The sequence below is a fragment of the Caenorhabditis elegans genome, chromosome II (assembly GCF_000002985.6).
Source record: "Caenorhabditis elegans chromosome II".
Lineage (NCBI taxonomy): Eukaryota > Metazoa > Nematoda > Chromadorea > Rhabditida > Rhabditidae > Caenorhabditis > Caenorhabditis elegans.
In genome coordinates this window covers 11178186-11197442 of record NC_003280.10, presented here as the reverse complement: position 1 = coordinate 11197442, position 19257 = coordinate 11178186, and the positions used below count along the sequence as shown (strand labels likewise).

Below are 19257 nucleotides of genomic sequence, written 5' to 3'. Positions count from 1 at the left end.
CGAATAAGAATAAAATCACTTTAAAAATGCGCAAAAATGTTTGAATGAGTTGTTTTACAACTTTATTCAACTTACAAAAATATTTCAAAAATAGAAGGAATCGAACCAAAGCTTAAACCTTATCAGACGCGCGCACTCCCAACTCGGCCACCGAGGACATTTTTCAACTCAATGTGGTGGGTGTCACATTTTCGGTGGTCACGCAAGCTGAGATTTGCGTGGACTGCATGGTAAGACAGTGGATTTCAATGGTGTTTTTAACTGAAATTTCAAAACGTCATAACTTTGCTGAAACTTGACCGGGGCAGCTAAATTTTTTGGAGAGAGATTATAACTAACACTCTTCTGTAGGAATTTTAGCATGAGAACCCCAAATCTACGGACCCCCTCAAAGACTTCCCTTGTGAGTACATACCTATAGAGCGATCTATCGCTTGCTTACTGATTAAAGATAGATCTACAGACTGCCTTCATGATAAGAAAAATCTGCACCTGCCTTCTGAGCCTGCCTAAAAATAAATCTACGCCATCCTCAATGCCTATAGAAAAGGCTACCGCTTGTCTGAATGACTATGTATAGAGGGGCCTACGTCTAAGCTTCAATTGACTGAGAATAGGCAATAGGCAGGCACCATAGAAATTTTATTTAAGGAAAATTTCAGCCTAGAAGATTCATTTTAGTTTTTGAAATTTCTAAAAGAAGTTGAATTTCCAGCAACTTTGGAGTATTGAAAAAGTACTATAGAAACTAAAATTTTCAATTGGTGGTCAATAAACACTATAAAAACTTTACGAAGAATAACAAGAGAACACCTCCACTTCTGATGCTTCCATGATACTAAAATAAAGGGCTTCTTTCTCTATCCCTCTCTCTGAAACTGAAATCGAGAACAAAACAAGAGAGAAAGACATGATAGTAGTTTCAGAACATGAACCAGTTACTTGAACCACCATCATTTTTTTGGTTGATGAGAATATAAGGGAATTGTGGTGACCGAAGTTCTTTTTTTGCTAGTAGTAGCAGTAGTACCCCCATCCAAAAAAGGAGCCGACACACGGCCTTGTCGCGGAGGTTGTAGTGGTAACTAACTTGGCTAGTCGACATCTTCGTGACACCTCGATTGAAGAAGTTCTTTCGAGTCGCACACTGGCGCCGCCCATTTTTGACGGGGCGACCAAGATACATGGGGGAGGATGAGATGGCAGGTAGTTAACGGAATGAGGTAATGGTCAGATGAGGTTGGAATTTACAAATATGGAACACCATATCGAGATTCGAAAAGGTGATAAAAATTGGAGAACAAGGATCGGGAGGAGGGCGACTGATAAATGTGGAACCACTGTAGTTAACAATTTATGACCATGATGATTGTTCAAGGTTTTTATTGGTTTTGTTAGTTTTGTTACATACCCACCGATATGAGGAGGACTGTAGTTTGGACTTGCTTCTGTAAGTTGAAGCTGTTACAGAAACTCAAGGGCTCGGGCGGTGAGCCTTACAATTCACGCATAAAGCATCACTTTATCTGTAAGGATCATCCCAACTTCAAGGCCTCTTCATATTTTTATAGAATTTGTAAATTTTTGGAGTTCCATTTTTTTTAATGAGAAAATTGTTTGACTTAAAATTTCCTTGGCCGAGAAAATTCAGACTGTATACTCTGATGCATGCTCTGAAATCGGATCAATATCCCAATTTTAGTAAGCCTTGACTAGATAATCGAACGTTGTTTCGGTAAATTCGATATTCATAAAATTAAATAATAAAAATTTTGTACCAGTAGAAAAGTTTTTCAGAGCATTCGACACATTATAAACACCTAAAGATCTTTTTGGATAACTTCTCTTTTGGAAAAAAAATTAAAAAAAACAAAAGGAAGCTTGAACTGAAGTGTTCAGGTTTTTAAAGGTTTTTTGCCAAGATCGTAAGCTTCAGATTTTTAAAGGAACCAAGAGCACTAGTTTTAACTCAATAAAATCAGTCGCTGTTAACCTGCTTAATGGTGTGTTTAGACAGTAGGCATGCTTGTAGGCCCCAGATCAGAGTTTCTGGGCCTACATAAAGTTTTGGAGCATCACCACAATTCTAGATTATTTTTAGAAATTCTCAATTTTACAAATAAAGAGAAATTCATGGAATGTCACAGGCATTTCTCAGAGAAACAAAAGTCATATGGAACTCAGGTGATCTTTTTTCGAACCGAAGTGATAGTCTATTTTCGGGTTTGAAAGAACTGAAGGCAAAGATAAACACTGAAAAATTGAAGAGAGGGGATGAATAATACAGTATCGATACGGTGGGAAAGTTTGAAGAGATAAAGAAGGAGCGGGACGAGGAGGACAGGCAAAAATTGCGCTTATCGTCGGTGGCGGCGCCCGTGTACGCAATCATGATTGCATAAAAAGGACCGGATTCCCTTTTTTTCCTCATCTCTCATTTTCGTTTGATTAACAAATTATCGGTATGCAACAAACTGTTTGAGGAGAAAAGAGGAGGTGATAAGGATGGCGCGAGAACGGTGATCTAGGTGTGCGTTAGCTTCAAGTAGATGCATCTGATACGGTAGGTGTAAGGTATGTATGATATGGTATCTACTGCGGTAGTTGTTGCATCTCTTTAATACCCGTCACAAGTGTTAGCCTATGTGAGTACCTTCGGCCTATAATACGAATAGCACAGAAGTTCTTATTTTATTATTGACTTCATAGAGTTGAACGCTCAAGTGCGCCGCCTTGAAGGCAAGCTGTGCCTACACCAAAAGTACAGTGATTTCTGTCGGAAAAATATAAGTTTCGAAGACTCACTTTGTTCTACTTACAGAAAAAAGAAGCTTTAAACAGTCGAGCAGAAGCTTTTGGAGCCGGTGAAACTTTGGAATTTTAAGTTATTAACGTTCCAAAAATAGTCATATTCTTGAAATGTTGCAACACAACTACAGCATAACAAACTCCCAAAAAATCTAGACATCAGAATAAGAATAACAGATAAATCTGGAAAACACTCGTCAACCACTTCTATACTGCTTGAGAGATTGTTGCGTCAAATGTGATACAGTCAGTCGGGAAGCAGAAGAACATATACAATGCCAGAGTAGAAAAAAAAAGACAAATAGGAACAGTTGGAAAGGAACACAAAAAGCTGATGAAGAAAAGATGAAGGTGGATGGGGAGAAGGAGGAGGATCGAGTGCTGGGAACACGGATGGCGCGAAGTTGGTTTTGGAAATGAGGCGAGTACAAATTGGATGAAAATGATGAAGAAGTGGGTGGAATAAGGTGAGGATATCCACCTGGTACTATAGGTTAGTTCACCTTGGAGAGTCGGTTGTTTTTAGAAGATATGCTTACTTACCCCTGTGAAGAATTTTTGAAGGTTTTGTAGTGACTTGAGAGGAGGGGTTGAAGCGAGGCTCACACAAGTTCCAGTTGGAGCACCAAATAATTTTATGGACTTAAAAATATTTGGAAGTAGAGTCTGCATACATTCAGGATTCCCATTTGCCTCTTAACTTTTACTGTGCATTTCATATTAATTTTGAACCCTTCAGTCTCAGAAGTGTCATAGTTGTCAATAATTGAAGTAAAAATCAGTTTAATTGTTTTCAAAAATAGAAATTTTCTACAATTTCAGAAAACAAAACATTGTTCCATTTCTGTCTACTGATAAACAAATTCCCCTAGTCAATCAGTCATTCTCACTTTCAAAACCAAAACGCATTCTTTATCAAGTTCCCTTTCAGCCGTATATATTATCACGTCCGTCGTTGTCGTCTATTTTTCACATGATCATCAAGTTTGTGTTGATTTACAGGGTTACTCAAGAGATTTATTTCCCATCTCACAATTGTTCTAGCAGTTTCTCAGGCCACCTACACTTGTAGGGTCGAATTTTGAGGATAGTTTGAAATTTGATAATTTTTCTCAAAGTTTAAAGTGGATAAACAATTATTTGAAATTTAAAACTTGACAACTGCGACGAGGTTTCTTTCTAGAGCTTTAAGAAATTCATAGGCACGAACAGGTATGCCTGCGTGCCTACCAGGCAGGCTGAAAATGGGCTCGATTATATTTTTTAGATTTTTTTTTAATTTTTGATAATGAACTTTGGCTTTTTCGGATAACTCTGAGTGTACATGGGCAACAAATTCAGAAGCGGTACTCCCCCGTTGACATTAAAAAACTGAATTGAAGTTTTCAAAAAAAAAAACTAGAATCTGCACTGGGGCTCATCATAAGACAGACAATACCGCTGCACCATCTAGCCGGTACTATATACACCCATGTCCTTCTTGCCTTCCCATCAAAGCCGTTCCAATAGCTTCATCCGCCCCGAAAATGTCGAAATGTGCCAAAGCGGGGAACCTGTCATCTTTCCGAAAAGATGAGTATGTGCCGACTTCAATGGCGCGGAAGATGTCATTTCTTATCTACCACCCATTACACTGAAATATGAAGGTGACTTCTTCTTCTTCTTCGTCTTATGTTTGTACTAGTCTTGGTGGTGGGTAGAAGTCGTCAGGGAGAGAAGAACCGTTAAAAAAACATCCGCCGCAAATAGAAATGGAACTATTGTTTTTTGAGTACCGCGGGGCAACCCGATGTGAAATTCCTTCTTTCATTATTTGGCAACTTTTTTACGATCGCTTTTTATGACGAGGTGACTGACTGGCAGCTTCTTATTTTATGTCTCTGATTTGAAGATGTGATGTCAGGTGACCGTGTACTTCTGAATGTTTTCTACCTACCAAAATAGGAAGTAGGGAATTGTTTATTTTTCAAAATACTTTTTCCAACCACGAGAGCTACCCCTGCCCCGATCATTATCTTAAAATGATCTTGCGCCTTTTCAGGTGACTCTTTGTTGTTTTACCTTGAAGTTTCTCTCTTTTGACAAAAACTGTGAAGAGTGACCCAGACCCACACACCCTCGAAACCCACAATAAACCGTTGAACCGATTTAGGAGATGCTATCTCTGAAAGTTATAAAGTTACAGTGCAAAAAAAAACGCTAATTTAATTAGATGAGTATCGGACTGGAAGTAAATTAGGAAATTGGAACAATTGTGCACAAAAATTTTGTAAAATTATTGGTGGGAAATGTTTCAAAACTTCACAGATTTTCAGAATATCTAAGGTGAGAAAAAAAATCAAGAAATCGAATTTATATCAGTGGGACTGCTTCGTTGTCTTCAAAAAAAACTAGGAAAGCTGCAAGGTGCAGGCAGACCGAAATTGTCTTACTAGACGAGGCTAACAAGTTCTTCAAGCATACATAACTTTAAAAATTAATATCTGACTTGAAATTAACTTTTTTGAAAATATTTCTTCGGGGACTTGTTTCAAATTTTAAGCGCTTTCAGAATTTATTTACGAAATTTTTCTAGGTGCCAGAAGCTTCCAGTTGAATCAAAAAACTGAATTTCAGGCATATATATGACCGCATTTTTTATTGGGAGATTTATTTAGGTTTCATAACTTTAAAAATTAATATCTGACTTGAAATTAACTTTTTTGAAAAAGTTTCTTCGGGGACTTGTTTCAAATTTTAACCGCTTTCAGAATTTATTTTCAAAAATTTTCTAGGTGCCAGAAGCTTCCAGTTCAATCAAAAAACTGAATTTCAGGCATATATATGACCGCATTTTTTTATTGGGAGATTTATTTAGGTTTCATAACTTTAAAAATTAATATCTGACTTGAAATTAACTTTTTTGAAAATATTTCTCCGGGGATTTGTTTCAAATTTTAAGCGCTTTCAGAATTTAATTACAACATTTTTCTAGGTGTCAGAAGCTTCTAGTTGAATCAAAAAAACTGTCCATCAAGCATATATATGACCGCATTTTTTATTGGGAGAATTATTTAGGTTTCATAACTTTAAAAATTAATATCTGACTTGAAATTAACTTTTTTGAAAATATTTCTTCGGGGACTTGTTTCAAATTTTAAGCGCTTTCAGAATTTAATTACAACATTTTTCTAGGTGTCAGAAGCTTCTAGTTGAATCAAAAAAACTGTCCATCAAGCATATATATGACCGCATTTTTTATTGGGAGATTTATTTAGGTTTCATAACTTTAAAAATTAATATCTGACTTGAAATTAACTTTTTTGAAAAAGTTTCTTCGGGGATTTGTTTCAAACTTTAACCGCTTTCAGAATTTAATTTCAAAAATTTTCTAGGTGCCAGAAGCTTCCAGTTCAATCAAAAAAACTGAATTTCAGGCATATATATGACCGCATTTTTTAGTGGGAGATTTAATTAGGTTTCATAACTTTAAAAATTAATATCTGACTTGAAATTAACTTTTTTGAAAAAGTTTCTTCGGGGACTTGTTTCAAATTTTAACCGCTTTCAGAATTTATTTTCAAAAATTTTCTAGGTGCCAGAAGCTTCCAGTTCAATCAAAAAACTGAATTTCAGGCATATATATGACCGCATTTTTTTATTGGGAGATTTATTTAGGTTTCATAACTTTAAAAATTAATATCTGACTTGAAATTAACTTTTTTGAAAATATTTCTCCGGGGATTTGTTTCAAATTTTAAGCGCTTTCAGAATTTAATTACAACATTTTTCTAGGTGTCAGAAGCTTCTAGTTGAATCAAAAAAACTGTCCATCAAGCATATATATGACCGCATTTTTTATTGGGAGATTTATTTAGGTTTCATAACTTTAAAAATTAATATCTGACTTGAAATTAACTTTTTTGAAAATATTTCTTCGGGGACTTGTTTCAAATTTTAAGCGCTTTCAGAATTTAATTACAACATTTTTCTAGGTGTCAGAAGCTTCTAGTTGAATCAAAAAAACTGTCCATCAAGCATATATATGACCGCATTTTTTATTGGGAGATTTATTTAGGTTTCATAACTTTAAAAATTAATATCTGACTTGAAATTAACTTTTTTGAAAAAGTTTCTTCGGGGATTTGTTTCAAACTTTAACCGCTTTCAGAATTTAATTTCAAAAATTTTCTAGGTGCCAGAAGCTTCCAGTTCAATCAAAAAAACTGAATTTCAGGCATATATATGACCGCATTTTTTAGTGGGAGATTTAATTAGGTTTCATAACTTTAAAAATTAATATCTGACTTGAAATTAACTTTTTTGAAAATATTTCTTTGGGGATTTGTTTCAAATTTTAACCGCTTTCAGAATGTAATTACAAAATTTTTCTATGTGCCAGAAGCTTCTAGTTGAATCAAAAAAAAACTGAATTTCAGGCATATATATGACCACATTTTTTATTGGGAGATTTAATTAGGTTTCATAACTTTAAAAATTAATATCTGACTTGAAATTAACTTTTTTAAAAATTTTTCTTCGGGGACTTGTTTCAAATTTTAAACGCTTTCAGAATTTAATTACAAAATTTTTCTAGGTGCCAGAAGCTTCCAGTTTAATCAGAAAAACTGAATATTAGACATATATATGACGACAAATTGGGGAATTTGAATTTTAAACTAACTGTGACCCAATTGATCCAAAGAATAACAACTAGATTTATGGCACTTCCATTTTCAACCGGATTACAAAAACCTTGGCATAATTCTTAATTCACAGGTGACCCTCTTCTCGATGCTTATCGGTGCCAGTTTGAAGAACAAAAATATTTTTGTGGCCACGTTCCACGGGTTTTCTATGTTAGATATGTTGTTTTACCTTGAATTTGTGTGAAAAACTTGACCCAAATAATTTACAGTGATTGTAATCTTCAAAGTTATAAAGTTGCAAAAATGCTAATCGAATTAGAAAAAAGATTATGATCAAGGGGGAATCTTCGGAAGAGCTGAGTCTTTCCAAAAAAAACTTCAAGGTCAATCCTGCTGGGGAGGAAGTGCAACATTATATGATAATCGAATTCTCAGGCGAATTTAATTGGATTTTCTTTTTATTTTCCCTGTTCTCTTCCGCGTAAAGCAGGAAAAAATGTGAGTTATTCTTGATTTCCTTCATCGAGAAGGTAAACAGATCAGGTCAAGGCAATCGCCTTCCGGAGGATATTGCTAATATTTTATTCGAATTACTTTATAAGGGAACACTTTAAAAGAAGCTTCTAATACTGGCCTTCTTGTACTTCAATTTGAGAGCAGCCTCACAGTATGGAATGGCCTTGTCTCCAGAATACCATTCGCAGAGGAGGGTTGGAAGTTGGTTTTGGAATCCTTGGAAGCTGGTGAGAGAGACCCCATTGATGATCACCCATGGGACGAACTTGTGCTGAAATAGTTTAAGTTTCATGAAAGATCCGTTAAAAATTGTTAGATTATTTAAAATTATCAGTCAAAGTTTTAGAAAAAACGAAAAAAAAAATTAAAAACTTTCAAAAATTGGAATTTATCATAACTATTTGAATTCAAATTTTACGGTGATTTGGTAAATCTTCATTGATTTTTAAATTTTTGAAAAATAACCTGCTCAGGCCAAACATTGGCTGTGGCCGCGGCGGCTTTATTTTGAAGATCAGCTCCGAGCTTTGACACCAAACAGGATCTGAAAACTTTCAGCTCTTCAGAATTTAAACATTTTCTCAACACAAACTCACTGTGTCAATCTCTGAATATCCCCTCCAATTTGAAGTTTTTCGAAACATTGTTGAACAGCATCTGCAAATTCAACCTTCTTCTGAAGACTCTCTTCAATACAAGAAAGAGTTGGAAGTGGGCTCTGGTCTTGCATGGAGTCGATGAAGCATCCTTCGAACTTGTTAATCGAGCATTCTTCCTCTCCGTGCTGGCACTTGATTGTTCCATCTTCCAGGACCTTTGCATTTCCGAATGGGACTAGTTCAATGTTGACATAGTTGGCAAAGTTTTTGAAGACGATTGGGTATAGTTGCTTGGTGAGGAAGTTTTGGCAGTCTGGGCAGAGAGCTTCGATCAGAACAGTGATGTTGATTTTTTGATTGTGAGTGGCGGCGCGATGTCTGAAGATTTAAACAAAATTTTAAAATTTACAGTTTCAAATAAGTATTTTATGTTATGATACTAACTTATCACAGAAGGAAGCGAATCCACATTTCGCCTCAAGATCCTTATTCGAGCACCACAATGATGTCGGAATAGCAGCACAGTTGATTGTGGCCTGAACAGCTCCAAGGAGCAAAATTGCGGCAACGAGTCGATAGAGCATTTTGAGCAAGACTGGCTGGATGGTGGGGGTCAACAGGCAGCGACATGTGGTGTCCATTGAAAAGATAAAAACAGAACAAAACAGAGATGATTGGGTCAAATGAATGATTTATGGTTGTGCTGATGTTAGGGGTTTTTGCAGGCGGAGGAGCAACTATCGATTTTTTTGATAACAACATTTTGGATTCTGAAACTTTTTGGGTATTGCCAAACCGTGGCATTCAGAAAATTCAACAATCATATTTATTGTTGAAAAACGTCCTAAGTGTGAATTGATTTTCTCACAATCCCTTATTGTAGAACACTACTTCAGGCGCATCGGCTCGGGAGAATATCTCTTTCTGAACTGATGCTTCCAGTTTGGTAACCTGAAATATTGGGTTTCCAATGCATAATTATCTATGTTTTATCTTACTTCAACTGCCGTCTTCTGCGGGAAAAGTGCACAACACATTGGAGTGGTGAAGAAGAGAGCCATCCCAGCGAGCATAGTTTGAATCGGGTACTCGGAGTATTTCATCCAGGGACGGGTGCGGTAGTACATCGTTCGTGTGATTCGGTTCATTATGATTGGCGTCATCACTGAAAATTACTGTCTTAAAATATATTAGCAGGAGGCAAATCTATAAAAGCTTAACATTTGATAAAACCTACCCATATCTGGCATTGCCATTGCAATCCGACTCAATGTGACTTGTGCTATGGAGAGTATAGCCATTTGTCGGGACCTTGCCAAGAGCTCTCCGTTCTCATCACGTAACTCCAATCCTTCTGTTACTTCGCTAAAAATCGTCTTTAAAATTTGAATAATTCATGTTAATCAGCTCACTTGCTCCTTATCATCGGAATGTTGATTGTGTTAGCCAATGCTACAGCGGCAAACGGAACCAAGCGAGCAGCAATACTGTTCTTGTTCTGGAATGTTATAAAGGAAAATTCGGCAGATGTTTTTTCAGCTGTTTACCTTAACCATCGCATTCAGTGACAGAGCAGCAGCCATAGCTCCTCCAGTAGCACACGAGTAGGAGAGAATGAGCCTTTCGTTGCTGGTTTTACTGTTTCCACTGCGGTTCGTGTAGTTGACAACTGCATTAAACGATTGATTAATCCAATGGGAAAATACAACACCCGGGAATGTACGGTAAAGGCTCAAGAGCATTCCGTTGATGAGCATGTTGGCGGGCATCTGAAACTGTAGATATTGAAAAGAGAGGCTTCTAGGGCAAAGATTGAATTTCATTAGATATTTTTATAATTGTTTTTAATTATTTTTGGAGCAAAGAAATACCTTCTGGGAAGTTGGCGTTAAATTTTTGTTCAAGTTTGGCTCAAAAAATAAATTTGGCTCGGAATTTGGCATGGGCAAAAGTTTGGTCAGACTACGCCAAATTAACTAAAGATTGAGTCAACTCTGGCCAATATTTAACACAAACTTTTTTGTGTTGCTTCAATTGGTTTTATATGTACCTGTGCACTCATTCTTCCCAAGAAGAACATCTTCTCCCCGGTATCCGGATGATACGTGGAATCATACAACGTCTTTGCCTTCCACAACTCGCTCACAGTCAACGTCGGACTGACTTTTCCGTTCTTGTAGTCCAAGACAATTTGTCGGCATTGCTCTTGTCGTGCAACTGATGAGGTCAGGGTGAGTGGGTTAGTAAGAGTGAAAAAGTGACGGACACGACCTGGAAAAGAGGATTTCTTTACAATGTAGGTTAATAAATGTTAAAAATCAGAAGTAAATCAGATTGTAATTTATTGATTTCTGGCGTTTCCAAATTTTCGGGTCTCTCAAGTTCAAAGCGGCACAAGAAAAGTTTGAGCCAAAGTGTTCCAAGAGTTTGATCAAACTTGGGACAAAATCTGGCGCAGCCTAAATCCAGGTCTTGTCAAAATCTTGCCCAACTTTCGCCGAAGTTTTGCCAATTTCTCATCAACGTTAATAGTTTTGGGCAAAACGTGGGCAAGAAGCTAGAGCCAAATACCGAATAATTCGATGAAAAAGGTGTCCAATGTGCTATTATTGAAAAAGGTGTCCAATGTGCTTCGCGATGTGCTATTATTCACTTTGAAAAATGCAAGAATTTTGCAATGCACCGCACATTAACTTTCAGATACATCCCATCTAAACAGTCTTAACTTCGCTGGCACTTTTTGGCAACCTGAAGAATTCTTACCGTAATATGTCCTTTGACTCCATTGTGGCTTCGATATATCTGGACGAGTCTTTAGATTGCTGACAAGCTCACTCATTTTAATCAAATGAGAACTAATAAATGAATTGTTCTGTGGTTTTGTAACGTTTTTTTTGTTTCTTTATTTTTAATTTGTTAGACCGTGATTTACGTGGCACTTATGTATATATTTTTAATTGTCTCATATCCAAATTTTATAATTTTTCAGAATTGAAAAACTGAAATATAAACTTCTGAAAAAAAAGAGTTCCTCTCTCCCGTTTTCAAACGGAAATTGTGAGTCAGAAGTTTTGGTTTCAGAGAAGGCAAGAGGAAAAAGTACAGCAGCGAATTGTTTAGGAAACTCTTTGATTATTCATCATTTGTCAGAAAAATTGTGAAAATAGAAGGAAGAGAAAATGAACTGAAAGTTTCAAAAATTTTCTGGCTTCATCCGGCAGTTTTTTTTTGCAGCAAACATTTTTTGAATTTTTTTGAAATAATTTTTAAAGCATTTTTAGTGCTCTAGATTATTTTAGGATAAAAACCCATCAACTTAAATATAAAAAAATAGTCTTTTTATCCGAAAATAATTTTTGTTTTACTTGAAACAACTGCAAAAGTGCCGAGCAATACGAAAATTGCTTGAAAAACCAGAGAATTTATCGGAAAAAATTTCCGGCAATTTTTGTGCACTTTTTCAGATGTTCCAAGTCAAATAAAAATAATTTTCAAATAAAGCAAAATAAATTTTCCGAAATACGGTAGCTTTAAAAAGTTACAATATTCTTAAAGTCCCCACCCAAACCTTCTTTATTAAAATCTCCCCATCACCTTTTTGCAATATATTGCAAAATCCAACAGCTATGCATTTGAATCCAAACAGCAGTCTCCGCAGCCTCTCCCTCTCTTTCCTTCCCCCTTCCACCACCCAATTCCCCAGTCCGTCAGTACACGTATGTCTGTACACTCTTCATCTTGCACACTCTCTCAGTCCCCACTCACTGCCTGCATCGCAGCACTGCTTGTCCTTCGATCGATGACCGCCTGCTGACTGCTGTTGACTGCCCGCATGCTGCTGCCTGCTGGCTGAATTATCTCATCACTATAGGCCACTTATGCTCAGTTTTTTTTCTTTGTTTCTAGAAATTCATTACCGTAGGATTTTAGTAGGAAATTATTTGAGTTTTTTTCAACCTGATTTTTCGCCGAGAATTTAGGAAAATTTGGAAAGAAAGGGAGGATTTTTTTCAAGGTTTTTTTCCTCATATTTCTCCGAATTCTTCCGTGACTTTTAAGATATTGTAACTAATTTTTTTCTCAGAATGGATCCAAAATTTCTCGTAGTAGAAATAGACTCAAAGGAGCGAGCACTTCAGTTGGTTCAAGTTATGGTGGGTTTTTCTAGTGAAAAATAACTAAATTGGAAAAAAAAAAGTTTCAGCTAGAAAATGGATTTGCTCGATTCATGCTGTTGGACGATCTTTCGCGACACCCGACTCTCGACAGAATCCAGAGAGAAGAGCCAAGAATTTCAAGAGATGAACTCCGTGAAACAGCTTCATCTCCTGTCACATTTGAAACTCGACATTCTCCATATCCAGTGCATGAGCAAAAGTAGGTGGTTTTTTTTTAAATATTTTTTATTTAAAAAATGGAAATTTTTGAGATCAAACCTTATATTTCACAAACAATTCAGAAAAATTCACTCTTAAAAGAACCAATAAAAAAGGTTTTATTTTGTCGAAAACTTCTCTTTCGCCAAAAAAAAAATTTCCGAAGCCTCACCTTCTGCCTTTATTTGCTGTATATTCTCTACTAGTCTTTCAAAAAGTTATATCTCGGTTCATTTCAAAGATATCAATAAATAATCAACAGCAAATCTATAGAAAAACATTTAACAAATATTTTGTCAGTCGAAAGTTTTTCAATAAAACAAACGACAACTGAGTTATCAAATTTATCAGTTGGTTGAAATACTATTAGAGGAAATACGGTATAATACTTAGCAGAAAAGTTTTTACAAATAAAATTTGCGACTTTAAGTTCATCAAATTTTCAGAGTTCTATTTCCATCGTTTTCACAAGTTTCGAATTCAATGGTGACATCTACGGGCATCCGACAGGAAGCTTCAAGTGTTGGTGTTGGACCGATTGAAGACGACGATATTGTTGAGGAGGAGGAGGAAGAGGATATTCGACTTACTAGCAAGCCGTGAGTTTATCTACTTTAATAAATCTACTGGACATTCGAGAAATTAAAAAAAAAAGATTTCAGGTGTGTCAAACGCCGTTATGATCATCACGCCGAGGAACAGGAGTATAGAGATCAACTGATGAGCTTGTTGAGTGGAGAACCGGAAATTGTGCCTATAGGTGTCAACTCGGTTAGTAGTTTTTTCTATATTCCAAGACTCACAATTCCTCATTTTCAGAACGACGAACCATCTGGCTCCAACTCGGATTCTGCCGCGAAAAAGGCCAAATCCGTCGGCGACTACCATGAATGTCAGCTCTGTGGAGTTCGAGTCAAAACGCCTAGAAGCGGTCGATGGAATCTCCAAATGCATGTGATTGCTCTTCATTGTGTTGGAAGACAATATAAATGCAAGCAGTGTGATTACTTGGACTATCGAAAATCAACGATGAGAAAACATACGGTTTCGCAGCATGGAAGTGACATTCCGCCGCATAATATTACGTGAGTTTTGGAGTTTTTTCAAATCAAAATTTCAAATATAAATATTTTAAAACAATACCTAAACATCCCCATGCTGCTAGAATCAATACAATTTATTTTAAAAAGGCTTTGAAATATTAATTGAAATGAAATTATTTGTGAACAATTTTTGTAGAAGTTTCAAATTTAAAAAATCATATTTTTCCAGGGACAACATAATGAAAGCTGAATGGCATGCTGCAATGATAAAATGTTTCCCTGAATTTGCTCACAGAACTGGGTTCTTAAACTGATTCATCGCTCTCATCGCCAAATTATTTATTTTTTGATACCATTCCAATTTATTATATTCCTGATAAAAAGTGACAATTTGATAATTATATTGCAGTTATAAAGCGGTTAGATATACATACATCACCAATTAGATCAGCTTAACCTTAGTGAAACCCTCAAGTTCATGAATCGCCTTTTCAATGTCTTCTACTAAAATTGTGTTCCATCCGAGCTTTTCTGCAGCTTCAATGTTTTCATGGAGGTCATCCAAAAACACAATTTCCTCTGGTTTGACTCCGAGTCTTTTCTCAACTAAATGATAAAATCGAGCGTCTGGTTTCATGAGATGCTCCAAACAAGATTCTACAACTTCATCGAAATGTGTCAAATCGCATGGAAGTCTGGTTTCCTTGTGCTCCTGAAAATCATTGAACAAATTTTCAATATTGATAGGAACTCGATTACCTTATCTAAGAACATGTTGTTTGTCAGCATGGCGGTTTTGAAGCCCTTCTTGTGAAGAATTTCCACGGTTTTTTGCATATTTTTGTGCTGAAAATGCTAGGTTCAGGGCAAAGTTTAGAAACATTTTAAGCTTACAATTTTAACATTTTCTCCACGAAGGCACTCGGTGAATGGTTTTATCACAACGTTGTCAGTCAGCTTGTTTCCATACTGAAAGTTTAAAAAGTAAGAAAAAATTTCAAAAACTTTGTTTTGAAAATAAGGAAATTCATGAAACTTGCAATAAATTTGAATTTCAAACTTCCTAAAAATGTAGGAACGATGTTTCAGCTGTATCTTTCTGAAATTTTTTCCAAAAAATAAAGTCGATGGAACGTTCAAGTTTTTTTATAAAAATTGATGGATGTTCAGATTTAAATTCTCCAAAAAATCTTGGGGGAAATTTACATGTATTTTTCGAAAAAAATTGAAATTTCAAAACTTCAGAAAAATTTGGCGCATGTACCAATATGCATATTTTTTTGTGAAAAAATTTAGAACTTGACTCACAAGAAAATTTGCGAGAATTTCAAAATTCAATATTTCAACAGAAATTTTTTTCCCGAGATTCACATTGTAAACTTTTTTAAAAATTTAGGGAACAAAGCAGGAATATCAAAATTCCAGTGTTCAAAAAAAATTCGACGGGAAAATTCAAAATATAATTTTTAAAAAACATTTTTGGCCAAAAAAGTGTTTTACAAAAGTCAAAATTCATTTTTTAAGAGACGCTTAAAAATTCAAAATTGATTAAACCTCGCCTACCTTATGCTTCAAATACTGCAAAAAGAGACCTCCTTCCAAATCGTCGACAGTCAATGTACCCAAGAAAAGACTTCTATCGGGTCCCAACCACTGCGAAAACTCAATTCCGACAGATTCACTGTGTACAGCATCATCAGGAAGTCCAAGTGATCTTGACATGGCAACCCATTTCTCCATAACACCTTCATAAGAGAGTAAAACTCCTCCGAAATCGTAGACAACTGCTTTAATTTGCTGGGTCATAGTCATTTTGAAACTGAAATTGATTTATTATTTTAGGAGAAAAATATTTTAAAAAAACAATTCAAATGAAACGAAAAGTCTTGAAACTGAATACTAAAACAAAAAATGACATCAAAACTGAACGAGTTGGTCTTTAAGCATATTCGGAAGCAGGCAGACGCAGACAAAACGTGCGTTGTCGCTGACTAGATGAGTGTACTTTCATCACTAGAAAATATAAAATACGCCACCGTCGATAATATCAGTTACATATATATCAGCAGAAAACACGAAAATGAACGAAAAAGAGAGAAAAGTTAAAACGGGTTTTGTTCCGATGAACTCTCAAAGATGGTGGGGCAAAGAACAAAATGCTAGTGTGGAGGTCCCCAGGCCCCCATGAAATGTCTTTTTCTTCTCTTTTTTTCTCTTTTCCTCTTCACTATTTCCCTCGCTGGAACTGAACGTTAAGAAATATAAACCTTTGGAGTTTTTAATTCAAAAAAAAAAGGTCAAAACCAAAATGTTCAAAAAGTCAACAAAGATCTCGAACAAAAATATAGTCGACTAGACAGACCCCCCCCCCCCCCCCATGTTTCCATGGTACTGAACTTTTGAACTTTTGAATTGTCCTGAAACTTCTAGAGTGTAGTTTGATTTAGTGAACATAAGACAGAAAATGCATGTCCTATATGAATTAGATGAAGTAATCTATGACCTAGATTTTTATTGTATCAAAAGATCGTAGTGAAAAATATTGAAATATTACACCTTTCTGCAGACGCTTGTCAGTTTTCCACCGCACCTGGGGCTCCATTAATAAATTGGAAATAGAGAAAATTCCGTCTTGTGCATCCCAAAACTACAATGGTTTTGGTCATGTCGGTACAGAACGGGACCGATGGAGATAGGCAGGCGCCTAAATATACCAATAGGCAGCTAAGTGTGTCTGCACAGAAAATACATCTGTAACTATTTTTACTGAACTTTCCACAAATATATCAATTAAAATTTAAAAATGCTACCATATACATACACTGGGGTCTAATGCCAAAATGCAGATGGATTGGCAGGCAGGTAGGCCTAAAGATGTGTGTGCCTACCATATTGCTTTTAACTTGGAAAAGAAGTTGTGAGAAAAAATTGAAATACAAAGTTTTCTGAAAAAAAATTAATAAAACGAAATCATCAGACAAAAAGTGATATTGTGCTCCGACACTACCAAAACTACACAACTTTCGCCTATTTATACTACAATGAATAGTCTACAATCAGGTGGTGATAAATACCACGTTTATTTTTTAAAGTGATGTACATATATTTATAGAAACATGCACAAGTCATACTATATGAACTCTGTTGACTCAACTGGAGGGAATAAGTCACAAAATGTGAAGGGCTGAGCCTAGTTGAACAGAAATTCGGAGGTTTTATAGGGGAGGGGCGTGGCCGTTGGGTTGACAAAGATCGTACGGAAAAACTAAAAAGATTTTGTGATATTTTGTGTTGATACATATGATTCTCTATCATCTCCTTCCAAAATCTGACGGTAATCGGAAGAGATTAAGAGTGGTTCGTTGTACTCGGCCACCCACGCACACATGTTTCATTCATTTCTGTTTAACAGGCTTAGGATTCATTTGAATGGGATTATTGGTATTATAGTTCTTTGAACTAGAACTTGAAAAAGTTCAAAGCGGTTAGTCTGTGCGGTAGTTTCTTAATTGAACATACATACCGTATATCTTCTATTAGTATGGCCTCCCTATTAGACTGGCACTCCCTATTAGTGTTGCACTCCCTAATAGTCTTGCACCTACTTTTTTTTGGTGCGAACCCTCCTTACTAATTTTAAGATTTTAATAACATTTTTTGAATATTTTGCAACAATTTATGAGAAAATTTTTATGAGATTGAAGTTATTGTACCTTTTTGTTGCAATTGCAATCAAATTTTCTATATTTCCAAATTAAAGTTGGAGTTTTTTCAAGTAAATATTAGTAAGCCCCAACACAGAAAAATGTTCTGAAAAATAGTATGGCACTCCCTATTAGTCTTGCACTCCCTAATAGTATTGCAAGCGGGAAGACCTTCGAAAAATAGTATTGCAGCCATATTAATAGAAGAAATACGGTATGTACATACTCGTCACTTTTTTTTAGATTGGAGGTTGTATTGACAATATTTGGTCAAATTGAAATAATAAAAAAGTGCATGTTATCATTACTGAGTTCTGAAAGTTTTGAACAGTAATTATTACAATATTGATGACAATATCGAAAAAAAGTCATCCAATGAAGAGAATACACTTTGAGTGATAGATTTTTTAGATTTAGAACCGGCAACATTTAGCCGAATTTTCCGGAAAAACGGCAATTTGCCGAAGTTCAAAAAAATGAACCCGTAAATCGACACTGGAGCTACGGTGGTCATTGCCTAAAAATGATGCTCTATGCGCATTCTCAGTTTCAGACGACTATTTAATATCTCAGCTGGAATTTACGATAAGGTTAAGAAACAATTTGTTGCGATGTTCAGTGAAAAAAAAACTATGAATGAGTTCTGTCTTATTATTTTGAATCGCTACGGTTTCTTCTCCATTCAGCGCCCCTGTAAAGTTTTTCATAGTTCCAAGAATCGCCATATCAATTATTGTGACCACAGTTCAAAAGATAACTATTTTTTCTTTCGATCAAATTTTTCAGGGACATGCCGCGGCGCCAAAATGGTAGATCAACACAGTTCACCTAAACTCTTGAACACTTCATATTTGCATTTACATTGAATATCTGAATTCCTAATCATGAGATTTTGTAGTCAATATTATAGTATTGGTATAGATGTTTGAAATTTTGCTTTTCATAGTTTTGTTGGTCATCAAATGATACTACTATTTTGACAGTTCACAAAGTCGACCTTCCGCGGAGAGAAATGTTCAATGTCATCACGACAATAGTACATGCTACGTGTATAGTCTAGTCAGACTTTTGTGACCAGAATAGACACATTCTTTGTTTATAATATATTTTAAATAGAGAAGGGGAAATTTGGAAACAATTTTGCACAACGCAAAATACAAATTTAATCATATATTTGAACTATGGGCTTTCTGTAAGAGTGACAACATAGATCGAACGTTTTGGGGAAAAAACTAGAATTAATTGTGATTTTGCAGCTACATTTACTGGGGATCACGAAAATTCGAAAATGTATGTTTTGAAAATTATTTGCAAAAAATTTTAAATCCTAAACTCATAAAACTTCTTTGTAAACTTTGACACGGCAGAACAGTCCTAATGTTTCTGTTAAATTGTTGATTTCATAGCTAAAATTAAACGTGAAGGTATATACGCTTTACTATAAAGGCTTGAAATGTCACTTTTAATTTCTAGGCCACTTTCGGAACTTTTGATGTAGAAGTTTAAATTCATTCATTGTCAGATAAAAAATATATTTTGAAGAAAGTATGCCACCTTCACTTTACTTTAGAGCACAATTGCTG

At 35.5% G+C, this 19257-nt stretch overlaps 4 protein-coding genes and 1 non-coding gene across 6 annotated transcripts; 1 reads left to right on the top strand and 4 right to left on the bottom strand.

Moving 5' to 3' along the window:
* Positions 1 to 7719: 7719 nt before the first annotated feature.
* F37H8.12 lies at positions 7720 to 7860 on the bottom strand. The gene has a single exon (NR_051667.1). It is a non-coding gene; the product is annotated as an Unclassified non-coding RNA F37H8.12 (non-coding RNA).
* Positions 7861 to 8005: 145 nt separating this feature from the next.
* On the bottom strand, positions 8006 to 9237 carry F37H8.5 (GILT-like protein F37H8.5). Its single transcript, NM_063996.4, has 4 exons — positions 8996 to 9237; positions 8549 to 8929; positions 8418 to 8496; positions 8006 to 8223 (listed from the first exon to the last, which is right to left on the bottom strand). Exons 1-4 carry the CDS (start codon positions 9190 to 9192, stop codon positions 8047 to 8049), a joined length of 834 nt encoding a protein of 277 aa, NP_496397.1. The 5' UTR covers positions 9193 to 9237; the 3' UTR covers positions 8006 to 8046.
* sfxn-1.2 (Sidoreflexin) lies at positions 9226 to 11415 on the bottom strand. The gene is made up of 7 exons (NM_063995.8): positions 11315 to 11415; positions 10602 to 10822; positions 10099 to 10320; positions 9964 to 10049; positions 9789 to 9916; positions 9550 to 9716; positions 9226 to 9502 (listed from the first exon to the last, which is right to left on the bottom strand). The coding sequence occupies exons 1-7, from the start codon at positions 11388 to 11390 to the stop codon at positions 9416 to 9418; spliced, it is 987 nt and encodes a 328-aa protein (NP_496396.2). The 5' UTR covers positions 11391 to 11415; the 3' UTR covers positions 9226 to 9415.
* Positions 11416 to 12635: 1220 nt separating this feature from the next.
* Positions 12636 to 14368, top strand: lir-3 (Transcription factor lir-3). The gene is made up of 6 exons (NM_063994.7): positions 12636 to 12705; positions 12756 to 12928; positions 13374 to 13526; positions 13590 to 13698; positions 13747 to 14012; positions 14200 to 14368. The coding sequence occupies exons 1-6, from the start codon at positions 12637 to 12639 to the stop codon at positions 14282 to 14284; spliced, it is 855 nt and encodes a 284-aa protein (NP_496395.1). The 5' UTR covers position 12636; the 3' UTR covers positions 14285 to 14368.
* Positions 14296 to 15789, bottom strand: bigr-1 (HAD family phosphatase; the record flags this gene model as incomplete). Of its 2 annotated transcripts, NM_001267365.2 has the most annotated exons (4): positions 14296 to 14682; positions 14730 to 14816; positions 14865 to 14939; positions 15534 to 15789. In NM_001267365.2, the coding sequence occupies 4 exons, from the start codon at positions 15780 to 15782 to the stop codon at positions 14413 to 14415; spliced, it is 681 nt and encodes a 226-aa protein (NP_001254294.1). The 2 variants fall into 2 exon arrangements, with proteins under 2 accessions (NP_001254294.1, NP_001254295.1); NM_001267366.3 differs by lacking the exons at positions 14865 to 14939; positions 15534 to 15789 and having other exon boundaries at positions 14413 to 14682; positions 14730 to 14807.
* Positions 15790 to 19257: the final 3468 nt, after the last annotated feature.

Coding starts and splice junctions, on each gene's coding strand:
- lir-3 (NM_063994.7), top strand. CDS start 12,637: ATGGATCCAAAATTTCTCGTAGTAGAAATAGACTCAAAGGAGCGAGCA. Junction 12,706..12,755: donor TTCAGTTGGTTCAAGTTATG/GTGGGTTTTTCT, acceptor AAAAAGTTTCAG/CTAGAAAATGGATTTGCTCG. Junction 14,013..14,199: donor ATTCCGCCGCATAATATTAC/GTGAGTTTTGGA, acceptor ATATTTTTCCAG/GGACAACATAATGAAAGCTG.
- F37H8.5 (NM_063996.4), bottom strand. CDS start 9,192: ATGGACACCACATGTCGCTGCCTGTTGACCCCCACCATCCAGCCAGTC. Junction 8,930..8,995: donor TTCGCTTCCTTCTGTGATAA/GTTAGTATCATA, acceptor TTAAATCTTCAG/ACATCGCGCCGCCACTCACA. Junction 8,497..8,548: donor GATATTCAGAGATTGACACA/GTGAGTTTGTGT, acceptor GAAAGTTTTCAG/ATCCTGTTTGGTGTCAAAGC.
- sfxn-1.2 (NM_063995.8), bottom strand. CDS start 11,390: ATGAGTGAGCTTGTCAGCAATCTAAAGACTCGTCCAGATATATCGAAG. Junction 10,050..10,098: donor CACTGAATGCGATGGTTAAG/GTAAACAGCTGA, acceptor ATAACATTCCAG/AACAAGAACAGTATTGCTGC. Junction 9,503..9,549: donor CGCAGAAGACGGCAGTTGAA/GTAAGATAAAAC, acceptor CCAATATTTCAG/GTTACCAAACTGGAAGCATC.